Here is a 20,004-nt window from a genome sequence, read left to right as displayed (position 1 = left end):
AGCCCCTGCCTGCACCTGGACGCACCTGAGTGCACCTGAGCGCACCTGCGTGCACCTGAGCGCACCTGCCTAATTCCACCTGCCCCTGCCTGCCCTGCCTGTGCTCCCTCCCGCCCCTGCCCGCACTCTGTGGGTGGGGGGCACCCCCACGCTGCCCCCGGGGGTGGGAGCCCCTCCAAAGCGGTGCCAGGCCCCGGCAGGTGCCCCCCGCAGGCAGGTGCGGGCAGCGCAGGCAGGGGCAGGCGTGGAGCCCCCCCACCAGGGCAACCCCCCCGCCAAGGTGACCCCGCGTGTCCCCAGGTGACCCCCCCAGAGCGCACACAGAGCCCATCCTCGGCAACTCCACGGCACGGACCCCTGCCCACGGACCCCCGCCCACGGACCCCTGCCCACGGACCACTGCCCACGGACCCCCGCCCACGGACCCTGCCCACGGACCCCCGCCCGCGGACCCCCGCCCACGGACCCCCCCGCGGCACGGACCGCCCACCTCACCGACACCCCCCGGCACTGACCCCCCTGGACCCCCCCCCCCGGCACTGCCCGCCCCCGCCACTCAGCACAGCCCCCCCCGGCACGGACAGACACCCCCATGGCCCCCCCGGCACCGACCCCCCCCAGCTCCCCCCCGGACACCCCCCCCGTGACACCCCCCCCATTACCTGTTGTCCCCGTGTCCCGCGGGGGTCTCCCCGACATCGAGGGGGTCTGGAGGGGCTTCCATGGCGGGGGGGCGCGGTCCCGGGGGTTCCCGTGGGTGCCGGGGGGGGGGTCCGTGGGTACCGGGGGGGGTCCGTGGGTGCCGGGGGGGTCCGTGGGTGCCGCTGCCGGCGGGACCGGTGGCGGGGGGGAGGGGGGGGGGCGGTGCCGCCCCCTCGGCTCCGCCCACGTCCGGGGGGGCTCGGTCCCGACACGGGGGAAACTGAGGCACGCGGGGGGGCGTGGGGGAGCCAGAGTGGGGTGAGGGGGACACGGGGGGCTCGTGTGTGTGTGTCCCCCCCCTCCAATCCCCCTGAGCCCCCCCCGGGGCAGCGGGAGGGGGGGGAGTCGCACTTCCAGCTCCTCCCAAACAGCGGGGGAGGGACACGCGTGGGAACGCGGCACGAGGGGGTCGTGGGGGGTTCGTGGGAGGGTCGTGGGGGGGTCGTGGCGTGTGTCCCCCCCCCCCCGGGCCATTTGCAGCCGCGGCAGCTGCCGGGGATTAGCGCGACCGGGATTAAGGGGGGATTTGGGGGGGGATGGGTAATGGGGGGGCCGTGCTGCTCCACCCAGCGTTCCCAGTATAAACCAGTATAACCCAGGTATCCCAGTGTGTCCCAGTGTTCCTGGCATAACCCAGTGCACTCTGCCAGTTCTGCCAGTACATCCCAGTAAGCCTTGGTGTTCCAGTACCCGACAGTACACCGTGTTCCCAGTGCTCCCAGTGCAGCCTAGAATGCCCCAGTACATCCAGTGCATTCCAGTACACCCCAGTACATCCCAGTGCTCCCAGTGCAGCCTGGTGTGCCCCAGTGCTCTTCAGTGTTTCCAGTGCTCCCAGTAAACAGCGTTCCCAGCGTTCCCAGTGCAGCCTAGAATGCCCCAACACATCCCAGTACATCACACTCCTCCCAGTGCACCCAGTTGTCCCGGGACACCCCAGTGCTCCCAGTGCACCTCGGCGATCCCAGTACAAACCAGTACACCACGCTCCCAGTTCTCCCAGCACACCCCAGTGCTCCCAGTACAGCCAGTGAACCCAGCACACCCCAGTGCTCCCAGCACATCCCAGTGCTCCCAGTACAGCCAGTGAGCCCAGCACACCCCAGTGCTCCCAGCACATCCCAGTATGCTCCAGTGCTCCCAGCACAGCCGATGGACCCAGTACAGCCCAACGTGCCCCAGTGCTTCCCAACGTTCCCAGTGCACCCGGTTGTCCCAGTGCCCTCCAGAGCTTCACTGGGAGTGTCACCCGCGGAGTTTGTGTCCCGAGTGCCGTGTCCCCCATGGAGTTTGTGTCCCACGTGGGGTTTTGTGTCCCTTGTGTGGTTTTTGTCCCCCGTGGGGTTTTTGTCCCCCGTGGGGTTTTTGTCCCCCGCAGGGGTTGTGTCCCCCGCGGGGTTTGTGTCCCCCGCAGGGGTTGTGCCCCCGCAGCCGTGCCGGCGGAGCCAGGACGGTGCCGGTGACACGGTGCCGGTGACCCCGGGGATTAACGCCCAACTCCCGCACAAGCCTCTTAGCAGGGGCCGCCCACGGCCACGGGGTCACGCGTGGGGGAAGGGCAGCCCCCCAAGGGACCCCCATAGCTCCCATGGGACCTCCAGGGGACTCCCGGGGCACCCGGGGAACCCCAAGACGCTCCGCCCAGGAACCCCCGTGGCACCCAAAGGCCACGCACCCACCCCCCGCGGGGCACGGGGACCTCACGGCACCCACGGGGTCCCCACAGCACCCACGGGACCCCACGGTCCACCCCCAGTGTGGGCACCGCAGGGTAGGGGCCGCTTAAGGGACGCGGCGCCTTTAAGGGGCGTGGTCATGGAGGACCCGCCCCGTGTGGGCGTGGCCACGGGGAGGGAGCGCGGGAAACGCCACGTGGGGGCGCGCGGAGGGGCCGGGACCCCCCCAGTGACAACCAGTGCACCCCAGTGACCCCCCCCGCGAACCAGTGACAACTGGTGACGCCTCCAGCGCGAACCAGTGACCCCCAGTGCATCCCAGTGACCCCAGTGCAGCCCAGTGACCCCCAGTGCATCCCAGTGACCCCCAGTGCATCCCAGTGACCCCCAGTGCATCCCAGTGACCCCAGTGCAGCCCAGTGACCCCCAGGGCAGCCCAGTGACCCCAGAGCATCCCAGTGACCCCCAGTGCATCCCAGTGACCCCCAGGGCATCCCAGTGACCCCCAGTGCATCCCAGTGACCCCAGTGCATCCCAGTGACCCCAGTGCAGCCCAGTGACCCCCAGTGCATCCCAGTGACTACAGTGCATCCCAGTGACCCCCAGTGCATCCCAGTGACCCCCAGTGCAGCCCAGTGACCCCAGTGCATCCCAGTGACCCCCAGGGCAGCCCAGTGACCCCAGTGCAGCCCAGGGACCCCCAGGGCATCCCAGTGACCCCAGTGCAGCCCAGTGACCCCAGTGCATCCCAGTGACCCCCAGGGCATCCCAGTGACCCCAGTGCATCCCAGTGACCCCCAGGGCAGCCCAGTGACCCCAGTGCAGCCCAGTGACCCCAGTGCATCCCAGTGACCCCCAGGGCAGCCCAGTGACCCCCAGGGCAGCCCAGTGACCCCAGTGCATCCCAGTGACCCCAGTGCAGCCCAGTGACCCCCAGGGCAGCCCAGTGACCCCAGTGCATCCCAGTGACCCCCAGGGCAGCCCAGTGACCCCAGTGCAGCCCAGTGACCCCCAGTGCATCCCAGTGACCCCCAGTGCAGCCCAGTGACCCTCAGGGCAGCCCAGTGACCCCAGAGCATCCCAGTGACCCCCAGGGCAGCCCAGTGACCCCAGTGCAGCCCAGTGACCCCCAGGGCATCCCAGTGACCCCAGGGCATCCCAGTGACCCCCAGTGCATCCCAGTGACCCCCAGTGCAGCCCAGTGACCCCCAGGGCATCCCAGTGACCCTCAGTGCACCCCAGTGACCCCCAGGGCATCCCAGTGACCCCAGTGCAGCCCAGTGACCCCCAGGGCATCCCAGTGACCCCCAGTGCATCCCAGTGACCCCCAGTGCAGCCCAGTGACCCCAGTGCATCCCAGTGACCCCCAGGGCATCCCAGTGACCCCCAGTGCAGCCCAGTGACCCCCAGTGCAGCCCAGTGACCCCCAGGGCATCCCAGTGACCCCCAGGGCAGCCCAGTGACCCTCAGTGCACCCCAGTGACCCCCAGGGCATCCCAGTGACCCCAGTGCAGCCCAGTGACCCCCAGAGCATCCAGTGACCCCCAGTGCAGCCCAGTGACCCCCAGGGCAGCCCAGTGACCCCCAGTGCAACCCACTGACCCCCAGGGCAGCCCCCGGCCCCACTCAGCGCTCCCAGTGTATCCCAGTTCCTCCCAGTGCCCCTGCAGGGGACCGAGTGGGGGCTGAGCCCTCCCCAGTGCATTGCAGGGCCCCTCCAGTCCCACCAGTGCCATCCCAGAGGACACGGTCTGAGAGCTGTGGCCCTCCCAGTGTCCCCCCCATGCATCCCGGTGCCTCTCCAGTCGCTCCCAGTGCACCCCCAGGGGATCGGCTCTGGGGGCCGTGCCCCTCCCAGTGCCCATCGGGGTCTCTCCAGCTCTTTATTGTTGTTCCGCTCCAGCAGCCGCCGCCCCGCGCCCCCCCCGCCCCCCTCAGCACTCGATGGAGTCCTCGAGCAGCTGCAGCAGCGGGGGGGGCACTCGGGGGTCCCCCCCCGGCCCCTCCTCCAGGCTCTCCTCGCTCACCTCCTCCAGCGCCGGCAGCACCCCCAGGGTCCCCCCCCGCCGCCCCCCCGGCGTGGGGCTCCCCCCAACCTCCGCGGGGCCCCCCGAGACCTCGCCCGGGCTGGGGGCGCGGGGGGGGCTGGGGCTGGCGGGGGTGGGAGGCGGGGACCCTCCCGGGGAGCCCCCCCCGGGGGAAACTCCCCCCGGCCGCCCCACGGAGTTGGCCTGTGGTTTGGGGGGGGGGGGGGGGGGGGGGGGCGGGGGCGCGGGGGGGGGGGGGGGGGGGGGGGGGGGGGGGGGGGGGGGGACCTCGCCCACCTCGCTGTACCCCTCGTTGGGGTAGTAGAGCCTGGGGGGGCTCGGGGGGGACTTGCCGGCTTGGACCTGCGAGGGGGGGGGCAGAGGGGTCAGGGGGGCCCATGGGACACGCCCCCAGCACAGGGACCCCCCAGTGGGACACCCCCGCAGCACCCCGACCTCCCCCATAGGATCCCGCCCCCCCCCAGCACAAGGACCCCCCATGAGTCCCTCCCTGGACCCCCCAGTACTGCAAACCCTGCCCAGCCCAGGGAGCTCTGCCTTGCACAGGGATCCCCCAGCACCCTGCCCGGCACGGGGGCCACTCCATGGGACCCCCCCAACACTCTGACCCCCCATGGGACCCCTTCAGCACCCCAGTGCCTCCCCAGCACCCCATTTCTCCCCCGGGACCGCCCAGTGCAAGGACACCCCCCTTGGAGCCCCATCACCCCGACCTCGCCCCCCGGGACCAGCACAGGGACCCCCCCATAGGAACCCCCCCAGCATCCCGACCCTCTCCAGTGGGACCCCCCCCCCAGCACCCCAATTGCTGCCCAGCACCCCGACACAACCCACGGGACCCCTCCTAGTGGGAGCCCGCCTAACGAGACCCCCCCGGCACAGGGACCCCCTTTGGGGGGGTCAGGGCGGGTTGACTCTGCCTCTGCCAGCACCTTTCTGGGGGGTCCCCAATCCCCCCGGGGGTCTCCCCCCCCCCACTCACCGGCTGGAACCACCTCAGGCTCTGTGGGGGGGAAGGGGGGGGTCAGCTGGGGAGACTGAGGCACGGGGGGCTCCCTCTTCCCAGCCCCTAAACCGGGGGGCCCCTCTTCCCAGTTCCCCACACCCGGGACCCCCTTTCCCCCGTCCCCCAAACCGGGGGACCCCTCTTCCCAGCTCCCCTGACCCGGGACTCCCTTCCTCCAGCCCCCCCGACCCAGGACCCCTTCCCACAACCCCCCAAACCGGGGACCCCCTTCCCAGCCCCCTCCCAGCCCCCAGTGCCCCCTTTTCATCCGTCTGTCCCCCCGCAGTTCTGGCACCGGGGGGAACGGGCCGGGTTTGGGGGTCGGGAGGGGCTTTGGGGGTGCCGGGCGGAGCTGGGGGAGGTTTGGGGGTTCGGAGGCAGGTCCAGGGATGAGGGAGGGGCTGAGGAGGGTTCTGAGGTCGCAGGGGAGGGTGGGATGCGGACGGTTTGGGGCTGGGGGGGGGGTTTGGGGAGAGCCGGGGGTCCACGGGGGGTTGGAGTGCAAGAGGGGTTGAGGGTGGCTCTGAGGCACGGGGGCGCCTTGGGAGCGCGGGGGGCAGGTCGGGGGGTGCAGGGGGGCCCGGAGGGGGTGCTGGGGGGCCCCTACCACGTTGGGGTGCTTCTCGATGGCCAGCGCTGCCCTGTCCGCCGTTCGCTGCTGCCGCCGCCGCCTCCGCCGCGCGCGCAGGGCGAGGAGGAGGAGGAGGAGGAAGGCCCCGAGCAGGAGCAGCGCCCCCAACCCCCCCGCCAGAGCCGCCGCCGTCACCGCGCCCCGCGCGGGGGGGGGCTCCGAGGGATCCCGGGGGGCTGCGGGACAGGGACACGCGTCAGCAGCGGGGGCACACGGGGAGGACCCCATCGCATCCCCGGGAGGGGCTCCGCGGGGTCCCGGGGGGCTGCGGGGTAGGGGGGGCACGTCGGGGGACAGGGAACATCAACGGGGGGGGGCACAGAGAGGGGGGTGGGAGGAGATCCCATCACCGGGGGGGACTGGGGGAAAACTCCATCCCTGGGGGGCACAACGCCGAGGGGCTCGGGGCAGCTGGGGGCACCCCATCACTGGGGGGCAGGGGGTCCCTGAGGGGGTCCCTGGGAGAGTGTCCTGGTGCCGCGGAACGGGGAGGGTCTCACGGAGGGGTCCCTGGAGCGTTCCCCGGGGGTCACCCCCGTCCGTACCCGCCTGCCCCGGCCACAGCACCTCCAGCTCCACCGTCGTGTTCGAGGTCTCGCCCGACTCCTCGTCCCGCGCCAGCACCTGCGGGGGCACGGGGGGACATGGAGGGGACGGGGGGGACATGGAGGGGACGGGGGGGACATGGAGGGGACGGGGGGGACACAGCAGTGACACCGGGGAGACATGGGAGGACATGGCTGTGGCACTGAGGAACACACCAGGGGACACGGATGTGCCCCCCAGCCCCAGTGCCCTCTGTGTCCCCCTCATGTCCCCTCCCTGGTGCCTCCCAGCTCCCGGTGCCCCCCCGGTGCCCACAACCCTCAGCCCCCCGTGCCTCTCCAGTAAGCCCAGCCGCCCTGTCCCCCAGCCTCCCCTGCCCCCCCAGTGCCCCCCTGCTCCCCATATCCCCCATCCCCCTGTGCCCCTCAGTCCCTCCATCCCCCAAATGTGCCCCCGATGACCCCCAGCCCCCCGTGCCCCCCCCACACCCACCTTCAGGTGGTAGCTCTGCCCAGGTCTCAGCTGGTCCACCTGGGCCACCAGGAGCCCGTTGGGCATCACCTGGAAGAGCTGCTGGCTCTGGTTGGCGCTGGGGCTCAGGGTGTAACGCACCTGGGGGTTCACCCCCTGCGGGGTGGGGGTCAGGCCCTGCCTGCACCCTGCCCTCACCCCCTGCCTGTGTCGCTGCCCACACTCCTGCCTGCATTTCCTACCTGTGTTCCCCACTCATCCCCTGCCTGTCCCCCTGCCTTCACCTCGTCTGCACCCTCACCTGCATCCCCTCCAGCATCCCTGCCCACATCCCTCCCTGCATCCCACCCTCATCCCTCCCTGCATCCCATCTTCATCCCTCCCTGCATCCCTGCCCACATCCCTCCCTGTATCCCTGCCCACATCCCTCCCTGCATCCCTGCCCTCATCCCTCCCTGCATCCCTGTCTACATCCCTCCCTGCATCCCTGTCTACATCCCTCCCTGCATCCCTGCCCACATCCCTCCCTGCATCCCACCCTCATCCGTCCCTGCATCCCACCCTCATCCGTCCCTGCATCCCACCTTCATCCCTCCCTGCATCCCTGCCCTCACCCCTCCCTGCATCCCTGCCCTCACCCCTCCCTACATCCCACCCTCATCCCTCCCTACATCCCACCCTCATCCCTCCCTACATCCCACCCTCATCCCTCCCTATATCCCACCTGCATCCTACCTGTACCACGCCCCACCCCCTGCCTGCCCCCTGCCTGCCTCTACCTGCATCCCAACCTGAGCCTTCTGCCCACATCCCTGCCCCTACCTGCCTCCCTCTCTGTACCCCTTCCCAGGCCCCTGCCCGCCCCCCGCGCTCACCTCGGGGAAGTCGGGGTCGTGAGCGCGCAGGGCGAGCACCTGCCCGCCGAAGGTGAGGAGCAGCGCGGCGCGGCGCGGGGCCGCGGGCACGAACGCGCGGTAGCGGGCGCGGGGGAAGCGCGGCGGGTGCCGGTTCGGGGCCAGCACCCGCACCAGGGCCCGAGCCACCGCGTACTTGGAGGGGTCGTTCACCTGGGAGGCCTGGGGGCACACACGGGGGGAGGGGGGGGCACAGCGGGACACGGGGGGACACGGGGGGACACGGCGGGGTGGAATGGGGGACACAGGTGGGACACGGGGGACACAGGGGGACACTCAGGTCTCACCCGCTGCCACCGGGCTCCTGCACCCACGGGGGCCGCCCTGGGCAGCTCCCACCATCCCGGGGATCCTCATCTGCCCGGGGCCGCCCATCACCCTGGGGAACCCCATTTTCCTGGGTTCCCTCATCTCCCCAGGAACCCCAATTTCTGTGGGGACCCCATTTTCTTGGGTCCCCCCATCTTCTCAGGGACCCCAATTTCTGTGAGGACCCCCATTTTCTTGGGTCTCCCCATCTCCTCAGGGACCCCAATTTCTGTGACGACCCCATTTTCTTGGGTCTCCCCATCTCCCCAGGAACCCCAATTTCTGTGGGGACCCCATTTTCTTGGGTTCCCCCATCTCCTCAGGGACCCCAATTTCTGTGGGGACCCCATTTTCTTGGGTTCCCCCATCTCCTCAGGGACCCCAATTTCTGTGGGGACCCCCATTTTCTTGGGTCCCCCCATCTCCCCAGGGACCCCCATCTTGTGTTTCTCCATCTCTGCAAGACCCTCCATCGCCCTGGACCCCGATCTCCTCCCCGTGCCCCCCGTGCCCCCCTCCCCACCATGACGCTGAGGCAGATCTCGGGGGTCAGGCGGCTGCTCTCCACCGCCCGCAGCAGCGTGATGGCCCCGGTCACGTTGTCGATGTGGAACCGGCCGCTCTCCTGGCCTGGGGGGGGCACAGAGATGGAGACCCCCGGCACCCCTCCACCCACCCCCGGGCACCCCACCCATCGCCAGGACCCCCCACCCACCCCACGGACACCCCACCCATCGCCAGGACCTTCCACCCACCCCACCGACACCCCACCCATCGTCAGGACCCCCCACCCACCCCCTGCCCCGGGGCACTGTGGGAAACTCCCCCCGGGGCATCCCCGCGGGAGGGGCCGCAATGTCCCCCCATGTGCGTCCCCCGTTCACTCCTGAACCTTCAGGGGGGGAAGGACTCCTCCCTTATTCTGGGGGGTGGTACCCTCGGGGGGGGCCTTATCAACCCTTTGAGCCCCAGGAGGGGGAGTTTAACCCCTCTGGTGCCGGAACACCCTTGGGTGCACCCCCGGTCCCCCTGCAGCCGCCCTGCGCCGGGGAGGGGGGGGGTGGATTAGGGCCCCCCAGCTCAATCCCTTTATTTAATTCGCACCTGCGGGGCTCCAGTGGACCCGGCAATCGGATTGTGCTGCCTCGGACCCCTGGGGCAGGGGGACCCCTGGCAGACACCCCCCCCTGCAATGGGGACCCCTCCCCTGGCACAGACACCCACCACGCCCCCATGGGGACCCCCGGCACTGCCAGGGACTGGGGGACACAGAGGGGCACCGGCCCCGTGAACCTTTTTGGGCACTGTGGTCACCTCTGCCCACCCGTGTCCCCGTGTCCCTGCCCACCCGTGTCTGTGTGTCCTGCCCCCTGTCCCTCCCTGTCCCCCCGTCCCCGGTACCTGCCAGCAGGGAGTAGGTGATGGCCCCCGCAGCCCCCTGTCCCATGTCCCTGTCCCGTGTCCCTGTCCCCATGTCCTTGTCCCCCCATGTCCCTGTCCCCGTGTCCCTGTCCCCCGTCCCCCTCACCTGCCAGCAGGGAGTAGGTGATGGCCCCCGCAGCCCCCTGTCCCATGTCCCTGTCCCGCAGCCCCCTGTCCCATGTCCCTGTCCCATGTCCCTGTCCCGTGTCCCGGTCCCATATCCCTGTCCCCCGTCCCCCTCACCTGCCAGCAGGGAGTAGGTGATGGCCGCCCGCAGCCCCCTGTCCCCATCCTCTGCGTAGACGGCGCCGGGGCTGAAGCTCAGGGGACCCTCCTGGGGACACGGAGAGGACACGGGGGTGTCCGGCCGAGCCCGTGGGACCCCCCCAGCCCCCCGCAGCGTCACCGCGGTGCCGCGTCCCACCTGGAGCTGCCCCTCGGTGACGTTGGCGGTGTAGACGGGGCTGGTGCAGACGTGGGGGCCGTGGGGGGCGCGGGGGGTGCAGGGCAGGAACTGCGGGTACTGATCGTCCCCGTCCAGCACGTTCACCCGCACCCGGGCAGAGGCGTTGAACCGCTCCCGGGTGTTCATCTCCTGCCGGGGAAAAGGGGGGCACGGGCACCCCAAAACCTGCTGGGGGCTGCACGGACAGGGACAGGGACCCCCCAGGCACGGGGACACCCCAGGGAGCGGGACCCCCAAGGGACCGGCACCCCCAGAGCATGGGGACACCCCAGGGACAGGACCCTCAGAGAGCAGGGACCTCCAGGGACAGGGACCCGCACGGTACAGGGACCTCCATGGGACACAGCCCCCCATGGAAGGGGGTGATCCCACAGGCACAGGGACCCCCAGGGCACGGGGACACCCCAGGGACAGGGACCCTGATGGAAAGGGGACACCCCAGGGCACAGAGACCCTCAGGGTACAGGGACCCCCACGGAAAGGAGGCCCCAGGCAGGAGCGGGGGCTGCAGCCCGAGGCCGTGGGGTCCCCCCGCGTTCCCATCGCGGGGTGGGGGTGCCGGGGGTACCGGGGGTGCCGGGGTGGGGGTGATGGGCGGGGTGGGGGAGGGGCGGGGGCGGGGCCCCCCCGCGGTGCCGCTGGCGGGGGGGGGGTGGGCACAGGTGGCCCATTAAGGAAATGAGGGGGATTGAGGGCAGGTGACGGGATCACGTCACCCCCAATTAGCGGCACCGGCCGGGACGGGCGGCGGGGCGGGGGGACACCCCCACCTGTGCGACCCACCCGTACCACAGCACGGCCGGGCTGGGCGTGGGGGACACTCAGGAGGTGGGGTGGGTGCGAGGACCCCAGACCCACGGCCGGGGGGCTCCGTGGACGTGGGGGGGAGTTGGCGGGGACACGAGGGGACGCTCAGGGGGGACACAGGGCTGTGGGGTGGGTGCCAGGGCCCCGTCCAGGGCAGTGGGCAGGGGGCCCGCGGGTAGGGGTCCCGTGTGAGAGTCCCACATCAGGGTCCCACAAGTGGGGATCCCACATCAGGGTCCACAGTCAGGGTCTGGTGGGGGGGGTCCCGAGGGTGGGGGTCCCGAGGGCGGGGGTCCCACAAAAAGGGCTCCCACGGGCGGAGGTCCCACACGAGGCCCCCGGGGGGTGCCTGGGGTCTCACCACGGCCGTGACCACCACCTCGAGGTGCCGCCGGCTCTCGAAGTCGAGGGCTCTGGCCAGCACGACGCGCCCGCTGTTGGGGAGGTCGATGCGGAAGAATCGGGCGTCGGGCTGGGGAGGGGGGGTCGGTCAGCCCGGCAGATGGCCCCGGGCCCCCCCGCGCGCCCCCGCCCCCGCTCACCGAGGCCGTGTCGATGACGTACATGAGCGTGTCCCCGTCCGCGTCCTCCGCCTGGGCGCTGAACACCACCGAGTGCACCGGCGCCAGCTGCCGGGGGGTCACCGGGGAGCCCCAGCACCCCCCGGCACCCCCAAACACCTCCGGTACCCCCAAACAGCCCCTGGTACCCCCAAACAGCCCCTGGTAACCCCAAACACACCCCCCGGCACCCCCAAACACCCCCGGCACCCCCAAACAGCCCCTGGTAACCCCAAACACACCCCTGGCACCCCCAAACACCCCCAGTACCCCAAACACACCCTGGTACCCCCAAACACCCCCAGTACCCTAAACACCCCCTGGTACCCCCAAACACCCCCATTACCTCCAAATGCCCCCTGCAATCCCCAACCACACCCCTGGCACCCCCAAACACCCCCAGTACCTCCAGGCACACCCCTGGCACCCCTGAACACACCCCTGGCACACCCAAACACCTCCTAGGGTCCCCAACCACACCCCCAGCACCCCCAAACACCTCTGGTGCTGAACACCACCAAGTGCACCAGTGCCAGCTGCCCCACGGGGGCCACCAGGGGGTCCCCCAGTGACCCTGGCACCCCTGAACACACCCTGTGTCCCCATTCCTACTTCTCCATGCCCCCATCCCTCCTGGGTGTCCCCATTCCTCATGGAGTCCCCGTCTCTCCCAGGTGTCCTTTGTCCTCTCCTGGGGTATCCCCATCCCTCCTCGATGTCCCCATCCCTCCTCGATGTCCCCATCCCTCCTCGATATCCTCATCCCTCCTCGATGTCCCCGTCCCTCCCAGGTGTCCCCGTCCCCTTTTGGGTGTCCCCATCTCCTCTTGGGTGTTCTCATTCTCTCTTGGGTGTCCCCGTCCCTCCTGGGCACTCCCCCTTCTCCCAGGCCCAGCCCTGTCCCCATCCCCACTCTCCCCACTCCTGCCCCTGTCCCTGCACCCACGGCCAGCGCTGTCCCTGTCCCCACCTCTGTCCCCGTGCCCATGACTGTGACCCTACCTGTCCCTGTCCCCAGCACTGTCCCAGTGCCCTTCCTGTCCCTGTGCCCAAGATCCCGACCATCCCTGCCCTGCCCCTGTCCCCAGTCCATGCCCACAGCCACCTCTGTCCTGGTGCTTATCCCTGTCACTGTCACCGTGACCATCCAGTCCCCATCCCCAATCCACGCTCACAGCTGTGCCCCTGCCAGCACCCGTCCCTGGCACTGTCACCATGACCCTGACCATCCCTGTCCCCCAAATCCACACACATGGCCATCCCTGTTCCCACCCCTGACCATCCCTGTCCCAAGCCACACCATGACCACCCCTGTCCTGGTGCCCTTCCCTGCCCCTGCCACCACGACCATACCCATGACCCCCCAGTCCCCACGGCCCCGGTGTCACTGTCACCTCGCTGACGTTGTGGGTGAGGACAGTGGCCCCCTGGAAGTGGGGCCGGTTGTCATTCTCATTGAGGACCTGGACGATGATCCGGAACTCGACCTGCCAGGGGCACGGAGGGGTGACACGGGGAGTGACCAAGGTGGGATCACATCTCCACCCCCAGAGCCTGCCGGGGTCCCCAGGGCACGTGGCCGTACCGGGGAGGAGCCGTCCTCGGCACAGGTCAGGGCCACCATCAGCACCGGGGACTCCAGTTCCTGTGGGGACAAGGGACATGCAGGGACATGGCAGGACACGGAGGGTGCCCCATGGGGACACCCCAGAGTGCCCACCTGGCAGGTGCAGGAGGGTCCTGGATGGATGAGGGTGGAGCAGGATGGTCTGGGATAGAGGGGGTTGCAGGATGGATGGACACAGGATGGACATGGGGTGGATGGAAGATGGACAGACGGATAGAGGATGGACATGGGACTGACCTGGGATGGATGGAGGATGGATACAGGATGGGTAGAAGAAGGAGGATGGATGGAGGATGGATAGATGATGGAGGGAGGATGGATGGAGGATTGATGGATGATGGAGGGAGGATGGAGGGAGGATGGATGGATGATGGAGGGAGGATGGAGGGAGGATGGAGGGAGGTGGACACAGAACTGATGGAGGATGGACACGGGATGGGTGCAGTGGACACAGGATGGATGCAGGATGGACAGGGATGGACACCTGATGGACACAGGAAGGCTGGAGGGGGAGGCATCACCTCGCGGTCCAGGGCCCGCCCGTCCGAGACGTTGAGCCTGAGGCTGCGCCCGTCCAGGTAGAACCAGGCGGCGTCGGTGCCCACCAGGCAGAGCTGGAGCCCCCCCGTGCCCCCCGTGTCCCCCGGCGGGGGCAGCCGTGCCACCAGGCTGCCGTGGGCGCTGTTCTCCGCGATCTCCGTGAACAGGTTCCCGAACCCGCTGCACCCGTCGCCCCGCGCTGGCCCCGCGTGGGGACAAGGACACCGGTGTCCGGGGGTGTGGCCACCAGGGGCCCCAGCCCCGTGGTCCACATGTTCCCATCCCCACATCTCCATCCCCAAGGCCTCCACTCCCACCCCTTGGTCCTCATGGGTCCCTGTCACCCACATACCCCTCCCTGGCCCCCCAACTCCAGGTCCCCATGGCCCACGTTCCTATTCCCTGGTGACCCCAATCCCAGGGTCCCCCGTGTCCCCAGCCCCTGTGTCCCCACATCTCCATCCCCAACCCCACTCCCCCCTCTCAGTCCCCACACGTCCCCATCATCCCTGTCCCACTCCCTGGACTCCCAGCTCCGAGTCACTGGTGTCCCCCAGTGTCCCCACCCCTCGGTCCCCATCCCCAAGGGCTGTTCCCTCCAGTGGTCCTGCACTCAGGTGACATCTTTGGGTCCCCCCACAGGGTCCCCTGTGTCCCCACCCCCTGAGGTCCCATCTCTCATGGTTGTCACCCCCAGGGTCCCCTCCCCGTGTCCCCATCATCTGGGTCCACACCACCCGTGGTTGCCACCACCACCGCCCCCTCCCCAGGTCCTCACCAGCCTCCCGCCGGGTCCCTCCCAGCCCCGGTGTCCCCCTCGGGTGTCCCCCGTCCCCCAGGTGGCCCCAAGGTGCTCACCTGTGGCCAGGTGCAGCGCCAGGCAGGCGGCCAGGAGCGCCGGGCAGGACGCGGCCATGGGGACACGGGGACACGGGGACCTCGGGGGGCGCCTGGAGCGGGGGAGGGAGGAGCGGGGCTGCCACCCCCGGCCCCGCGTCCCCACCGCCGCGTCCGGCCAGCCGGCCACCCCCGGGGCCCCAGCGCTGTCACCGCCGCGGGGGTTCCTTCCCCTGGGACCCCCGTGCTTGGGTGACCCCGCTCGGGCCCCTCCCCGGGTCCCCATCCCCGGGGTCCCCTTCCCTGTTATCGGCGGGTGTCCCCAGGGTGTCCCTGTCCCAGCCCGGGGGTCTCACCGGCACCGCTCCCTGTGGGACAGCCGTGTCTCCCCCGTGTCCCCTCCCCGTGTCCCCTCCCCGTGTCCCCCGGGGGTTCTCCCCGTGTCCCCCTCACGGGTCCCACGCGTGTACCCCCTCACGCCCCACACTGTGCCCCCCTCCCCCGCCACGGGGGCTGCAGCGGAGGGTTCCCCCAGGCCCCCGCCCCAGGGGCTGGGGGCCATATGGCGCCCCCCCCTCCCCAATTAGCGGCGGGTAATTAGGGCAGGTGAGGGCGGGGGCGCTCTCCATCTGCCACCCCAACCCCTCCACGACACCGGGATGTTGGTGGGGGGGTCTCTCATGCTGCCCCACCCGGGACCGCCCTCCCTGTCGGGGGGCAGAGACGGAGCCGGGGGGGTCCCCGGTCCCCACCCTGCGGATCCCCGGGTGTCCCCCGGCCCCTGTGCGTCCCGTCCCCCGGGCAGGAGACCCCCGTGTCCGGGATGCGCCCCCGCGGGACCCCTTCCCCGGGACGGCGGCCCCCTCCCAAACGCCCTCCCGGTCGTGCCCGGCCCCCCCGTACCTGCCCGGCCCCCCCGTACCTGCCCGGCGCCGCCGCCCCCGGCGCTGCTGCCCCGGCCCGGCGGGACGGGGGGGGCGGGGGGGCCGGGGGCGGGGCCGAGAGCGGGGGGCGGGGCCAGGGGCGGGGCTGACCTGGGACCTGCCCCTGCCCGTACCTGCCCCTGGCCCTGCCCCTGCCCCTGCCTCTGTCTCTGCCCCTGCCCCTGCCTCTCTCTCTGCCCCTGCCCCTGCCCCTGCCTCTGCCCCTGCCTGCATCGCCTGCCCTGCCCGTACCTGCCCGGCCTGGGGCATCGCCTGCCTGCACCTCCTGGGTATCACCTGCCTGCCCCTGCCCTGCCTGGGGTATCCGCTGCCCCGCCCTCAGCCCTGCCTGCACAGATCCCTGCCTGCACAGAGCCCTGCCTGCCCTGCACGCCCTGCCCGGGGGATCACCTGCCTGCACCAGTCCCTGCCTGCGCTACCTGAGCTTTGTGAGGTCTCACCTGCCTGTGCTGCCGGAGGTGTCACCTGTCCCCTGCCTGCCCTGCCTGCCCTGCCTGCATCACCTTCTCCCCCTGGAGCCCTGCCTGTGCTATCCCGTGCCTGTGCTATCCCGTGCCCGGGGCACCCCGTGCCTGCAGCCCCGCCCAACCCGAGCTGTCCCAGCTCCCTGTGGGTGTCCCCTGTCCGGAGTGTCCCCTGTCCGGAGTGTCCCCTGTCTGGGGTGTCCCTTGTCTGGGGTGTCCCCTGTCTGGGGTGTCCCCTGTCTGGGGTGTCCCCTGTCCGGGGTGTTCCCTGCCCGCACCACCCGCACAGGTGGCTGTGCCCCCTTGGCACCAGTGAGGGGGTGTGAGTCCCCCATGCAGACGTCTGGGGTTATGTGACCCCCCCCCCCGGTCAGAGGTGTGACACACACCCCCTGGACATCTCTGAAGCTGTGTGACAACCCTGTGCACATCTCTGGGGAGTGTGACCCCCCTGTGCACATCTATAGGGAGTGTGACAACCCTGTGCACATCTGTGGGGAGTGTGACAACCCTGTGCACACCTGTGGGGCTCTGTGACCCCCCTGTGCACACCTGTGGGGAGTGTGACCCCCCTGTGCCAGAGGTGTGACCCCTCCCCGTGCACACTCGTGTGTCCCCGCTGAGCCGCCGCCATAATCCGCTTTGGGGACAAAGAGGATGAACCGTGGGGGGAGGAGGGGACACGGGGAGGGGGCCCGGGGGGGCGGGGACAGGTGTGTGCGGGCAGGAAAACAGGGGTGAGAGTGTGGGTGACACCTCGGTGTGACACCTGTGTGTGTGTGTGTGTGATACCTCTGTGTGACACCTGTGTGTGTGTGTGACACCTGTGTGTGTGTGTGACACCTGTGTGTGTGTGACACCTGTGTGTGTGTGTGTGAGATACCTCTGTGTGACACCTGTGTGTGTGTGTGTGTGACACCTGTGTGTGTGTGTGACACCTGTGTGTGTGTGTGTGAGATACCTCTGTGTGACACCTGTGTGTGTGTGTGTGACACCTGTGTGTGTGTGTGTGTGTGTGTGACACCTGTGTGTGTGTGTGACACCTGTGTGTGTGTGTGACACCTGTGTGTGTGTGTGTGAGATACCTCTGTGTGACACCTGTGTGTGTGTGTGTGACACCTGTGTGTGTGTGTGTGTGTGACACCTGTGTGTGTGTGTGACACCTGTGTGTGTGTGTGACACCTGTGTGTGTGTGTGAGATACCTCTGTGTGACACCTGTGTGTGTGTGTGTGACACCTGTGTGTGTGTGTGTGTGTGTGTGTGTGACACCTGTGTGTGTGTGTGACACCTGTGTGTGTGTGTGTGTGTGTGTGACACCCGTGTGTGTGTTTGTGGCACCTCCACGGCCCTCGTGGCTCCAGGACTCCCTGCTCCAGCTGCTCCCGTTGCTACCCCGCTCCTTTATTAAATCACTTTTCCCACTCCTGCCCGTCTCCAGCCTCGTCTCCTCCCAAAGCAGGGGCAGACCCAGGTCATGCTCCCAGACTGTCCTGTCCCTGCCTGGCACAGGAGACTGAATTGGGCTGAAAACATGGTTAGTGGGGAACACGAAAACTTTATTTCAATAACAAACTGAACTTCTCCATCAGGGTGGGCGCAGGGGAGGAGCGGGAGAGGACAGGGCAGCCCTTGTCCCCAGTCCCTCTCCAGCTCTCCTGGAGCCCCTTTAGGCCCTGCCAGGGGCTCTCAGCTCTCCCTGGAGCCTTCTCTTCTCCAGGGGAACCCCCCCAGCTCTCCCAGCCTGGCTCCAGAGCAGAGGAGCTCCAGCCCTGGCAGCAGCTCCGTGCCCTCCTCTGGACTCTCTCCAGCAGCTCCACGTCCTCCTGCTGTTGGACCCCAATCAGGACACGCTGATCAGGACACATGGATCAGGAGATATGGATCAGGACACATTCTTAAGCTCTGCCAGGGGAAGTTTAGGTTGGATATCAGGAAGAATTTCTTTCCAGAGAGGGTGCTCAGCCATTGGAATGGGCTGCCCAGGGAGGGGGTGGATTCTCCATCCCTGGAGGTGTTTAAGGACAGACTGGATGTGGCATCAGTGCCATGGGCTGGGAACCACGGCGGGGTTGGATCAAGGGTTGAGCTGGATGATCTCGGAGGTCCCTTCCAACCCAGCTGATTCTGTGATTCTCTGATGCTGAGCAGGACACACCAATCAGGAGAGTGACCAGGACACACTGATCGGGACACATTGATCAGGAGACACTGATCAGGACATGCTGATCAGTAAACATTGATCAGAACACATTGATCTGGACATATTGATCAGGAGACTGATCAGGACACACCGATCAGGGAACATTGATCAGAACACACTGAACTGGACACACCAAACAGGACACACCAGTCAGAACACAGCAATCAGGACACACTGATCAGGACACACAGATCAGGACACACTGATCAGGACACATTGATCAGAACACATTGATCAGGACACACTGATCAGGACACATTGATCAGGACACATTGATCAGGACACATTGATCAGGACACAAACATGTCCAGGCCAGCAGGGTCCCCACACCCATCACCTGTAGGACTGCTCAGTTCTCAGACTGAGACCCGGAGGGCCCAGGCTGTGCCATGGCCCCTGCCCACCGTGGGGGTGGGATCTCACAGCCCTTGGTGCCACCAAGGCAGTGTCACCTGGTGCTGGACATGTTGGGCCACCAGCTCTGCTTGGGGCCATCCCAGTGTTGGCCAAGCGAGTGCTGGGGGTTGGCAGAGCACCAGAGTCTCATCAATGGCTTAACTGGACTGGCCCAAAGGGGGTGATCTGCACTGCCAGATGTGTCTTCTGGGCTGTGGGTGGTGCCCAGCCAACCATCATCCCCTAAACTGGTGAAAACCAGGACCACTTCCATTATTGTACCTTTGGCAACCCCTGCCATCAACACCCAGCGTGAGGTGCCAGAGCCCCGGGGCATCCACAACACCCTTTCTAATTTGGGGGTTCATTATTCGAGGCTCAGGGGAGGAGCTGCTGCTGTTTGTGCCGGGTAAATTGGGTGTGATTACGAGGCCCAGGGTAATTACCTGGGCTCCTTCCCTGGCTGAACCTGTGCCCTGGGGCGTGGGAACCATCCCAAGGCTGCAGGCCATAATTTGGGGTGCTGAGCAGCACTTACCCCACACGAGGGTGACACCAGGAGGCTCTGAGGGCACGTTCTGCTGCCCACCCAAATTCAGCCTCTGACGGTGGCGAAGCCACCCAACAACCTGATCCATCACCCAACAACCACAACAGCCATAAATGGAATCATGGAATCGTGGAATTCCAGACTGGTTTGGCTTGGAAAAAACCACGAGATGACCTCATCCCCCCCCTCCACAGGCACCACCAGAAGGTGACAGGGTGGCTGTCCCAGCCCTGGGCGAAGGGAAGGAGCGTCTCCGTCACCAGCAGGTGCCACCTCACCATTGTACAACAACAATCACGAGGGAAAGGGCACTAAAGGAGTGTTCCCCCCAAATCCTTCTCCATCAGGTTGTCCTGGTTTCACCCCAGGCAGCCCCCAAGCCCCTCCAGCCGCTCACTCACTCCCCATCAGCGGGATCAGGGAGGGAGTCGGGGAGGGAAAAGCTGGAAAACCCGTGGGCTGAGATAAAGACAGTTTAGTAGGGAAAGGAAAAGCTCTGCACACAAGCAAAGCAAACCCAGGAATTCATTCCCTTTTTCCCATGGGCAGCAGGTGTTCAGCAGCTCCGGCAGGGCCGGGCCCCATCCCACGGAATGGTCACCCCTCCTCCCGTTAAAACGCTGACACACCGTCCCCTGCCCTGCTCCGCTGCCATTCCTGAGCTTTGTGCACACAGGGAAGGAGTTCCGTGCTAATTCCCTGTCGTTCTCCAGCTCAGACGGAGAAGTCTCACCCTGCATGGCCTCGGGGTCGGTGGGGCCTCGTGGGAAGGGACCCTCGGCCGGGGCTCTATCCGTCGGGACCGCGGGGTTTGGATTCACCCCCAGTAAACCCCCGGGCTGGGGTTCCACCGTGATCAGTGATTTCCATCCCAGAACAGTCGGCAC

At 68.2% G+C, this 20,004-nt stretch overlaps 1 protein-coding gene across 1 annotated transcript; it reads right to left on the bottom strand.

The window, feature by feature from the left end:
• Nucleotides 1–4,312: 4,312 nt before the first annotated feature.
• Nucleotides 4,313–14,641, bottom strand: LOC116786762 (cadherin-related family member 5-like). The gene is made up of 16 exons (XM_032687717.1): nucleotides 14,584–14,641; nucleotides 13,707–13,924; nucleotides 13,144–13,203; nucleotides 12,953–13,045; nucleotides 11,541–11,627; nucleotides 11,360–11,470; nucleotides 10,150–10,320; nucleotides 9,969–10,059; nucleotides 8,827–8,933; nucleotides 7,956–8,156; nucleotides 7,102–7,236; nucleotides 6,609–6,687; nucleotides 6,040–6,239; nucleotides 5,409–5,429; nucleotides 4,703–4,768; nucleotides 4,313–4,609 (listed from the first exon to the last, which is right to left on the bottom strand). Exons 1-16 carry the CDS (start codon nucleotides 14,639–14,641, stop codon nucleotides 4,313–4,315), a joined length of 1,995 nt encoding a protein of 664 aa, XP_032543608.1.
• Between the last annotated feature and the right edge of the window lie 5,363 nt (nucleotides 14,642–20,004).

The sequence above is a fragment of the Chiroxiphia lanceolata genome, chromosome 5 (genome assembly GCF_009829145.1).
Source record: "Chiroxiphia lanceolata isolate bChiLan1 chromosome 5, bChiLan1.pri, whole genome shotgun sequence".
Classification (NCBI taxonomy): Eukaryota; Metazoa; Chordata; class Aves; order Passeriformes; family Pipridae; genus Chiroxiphia; species Chiroxiphia lanceolata.
This window is presented reverse-complemented; position numbering and strand designations above follow the sequence as displayed.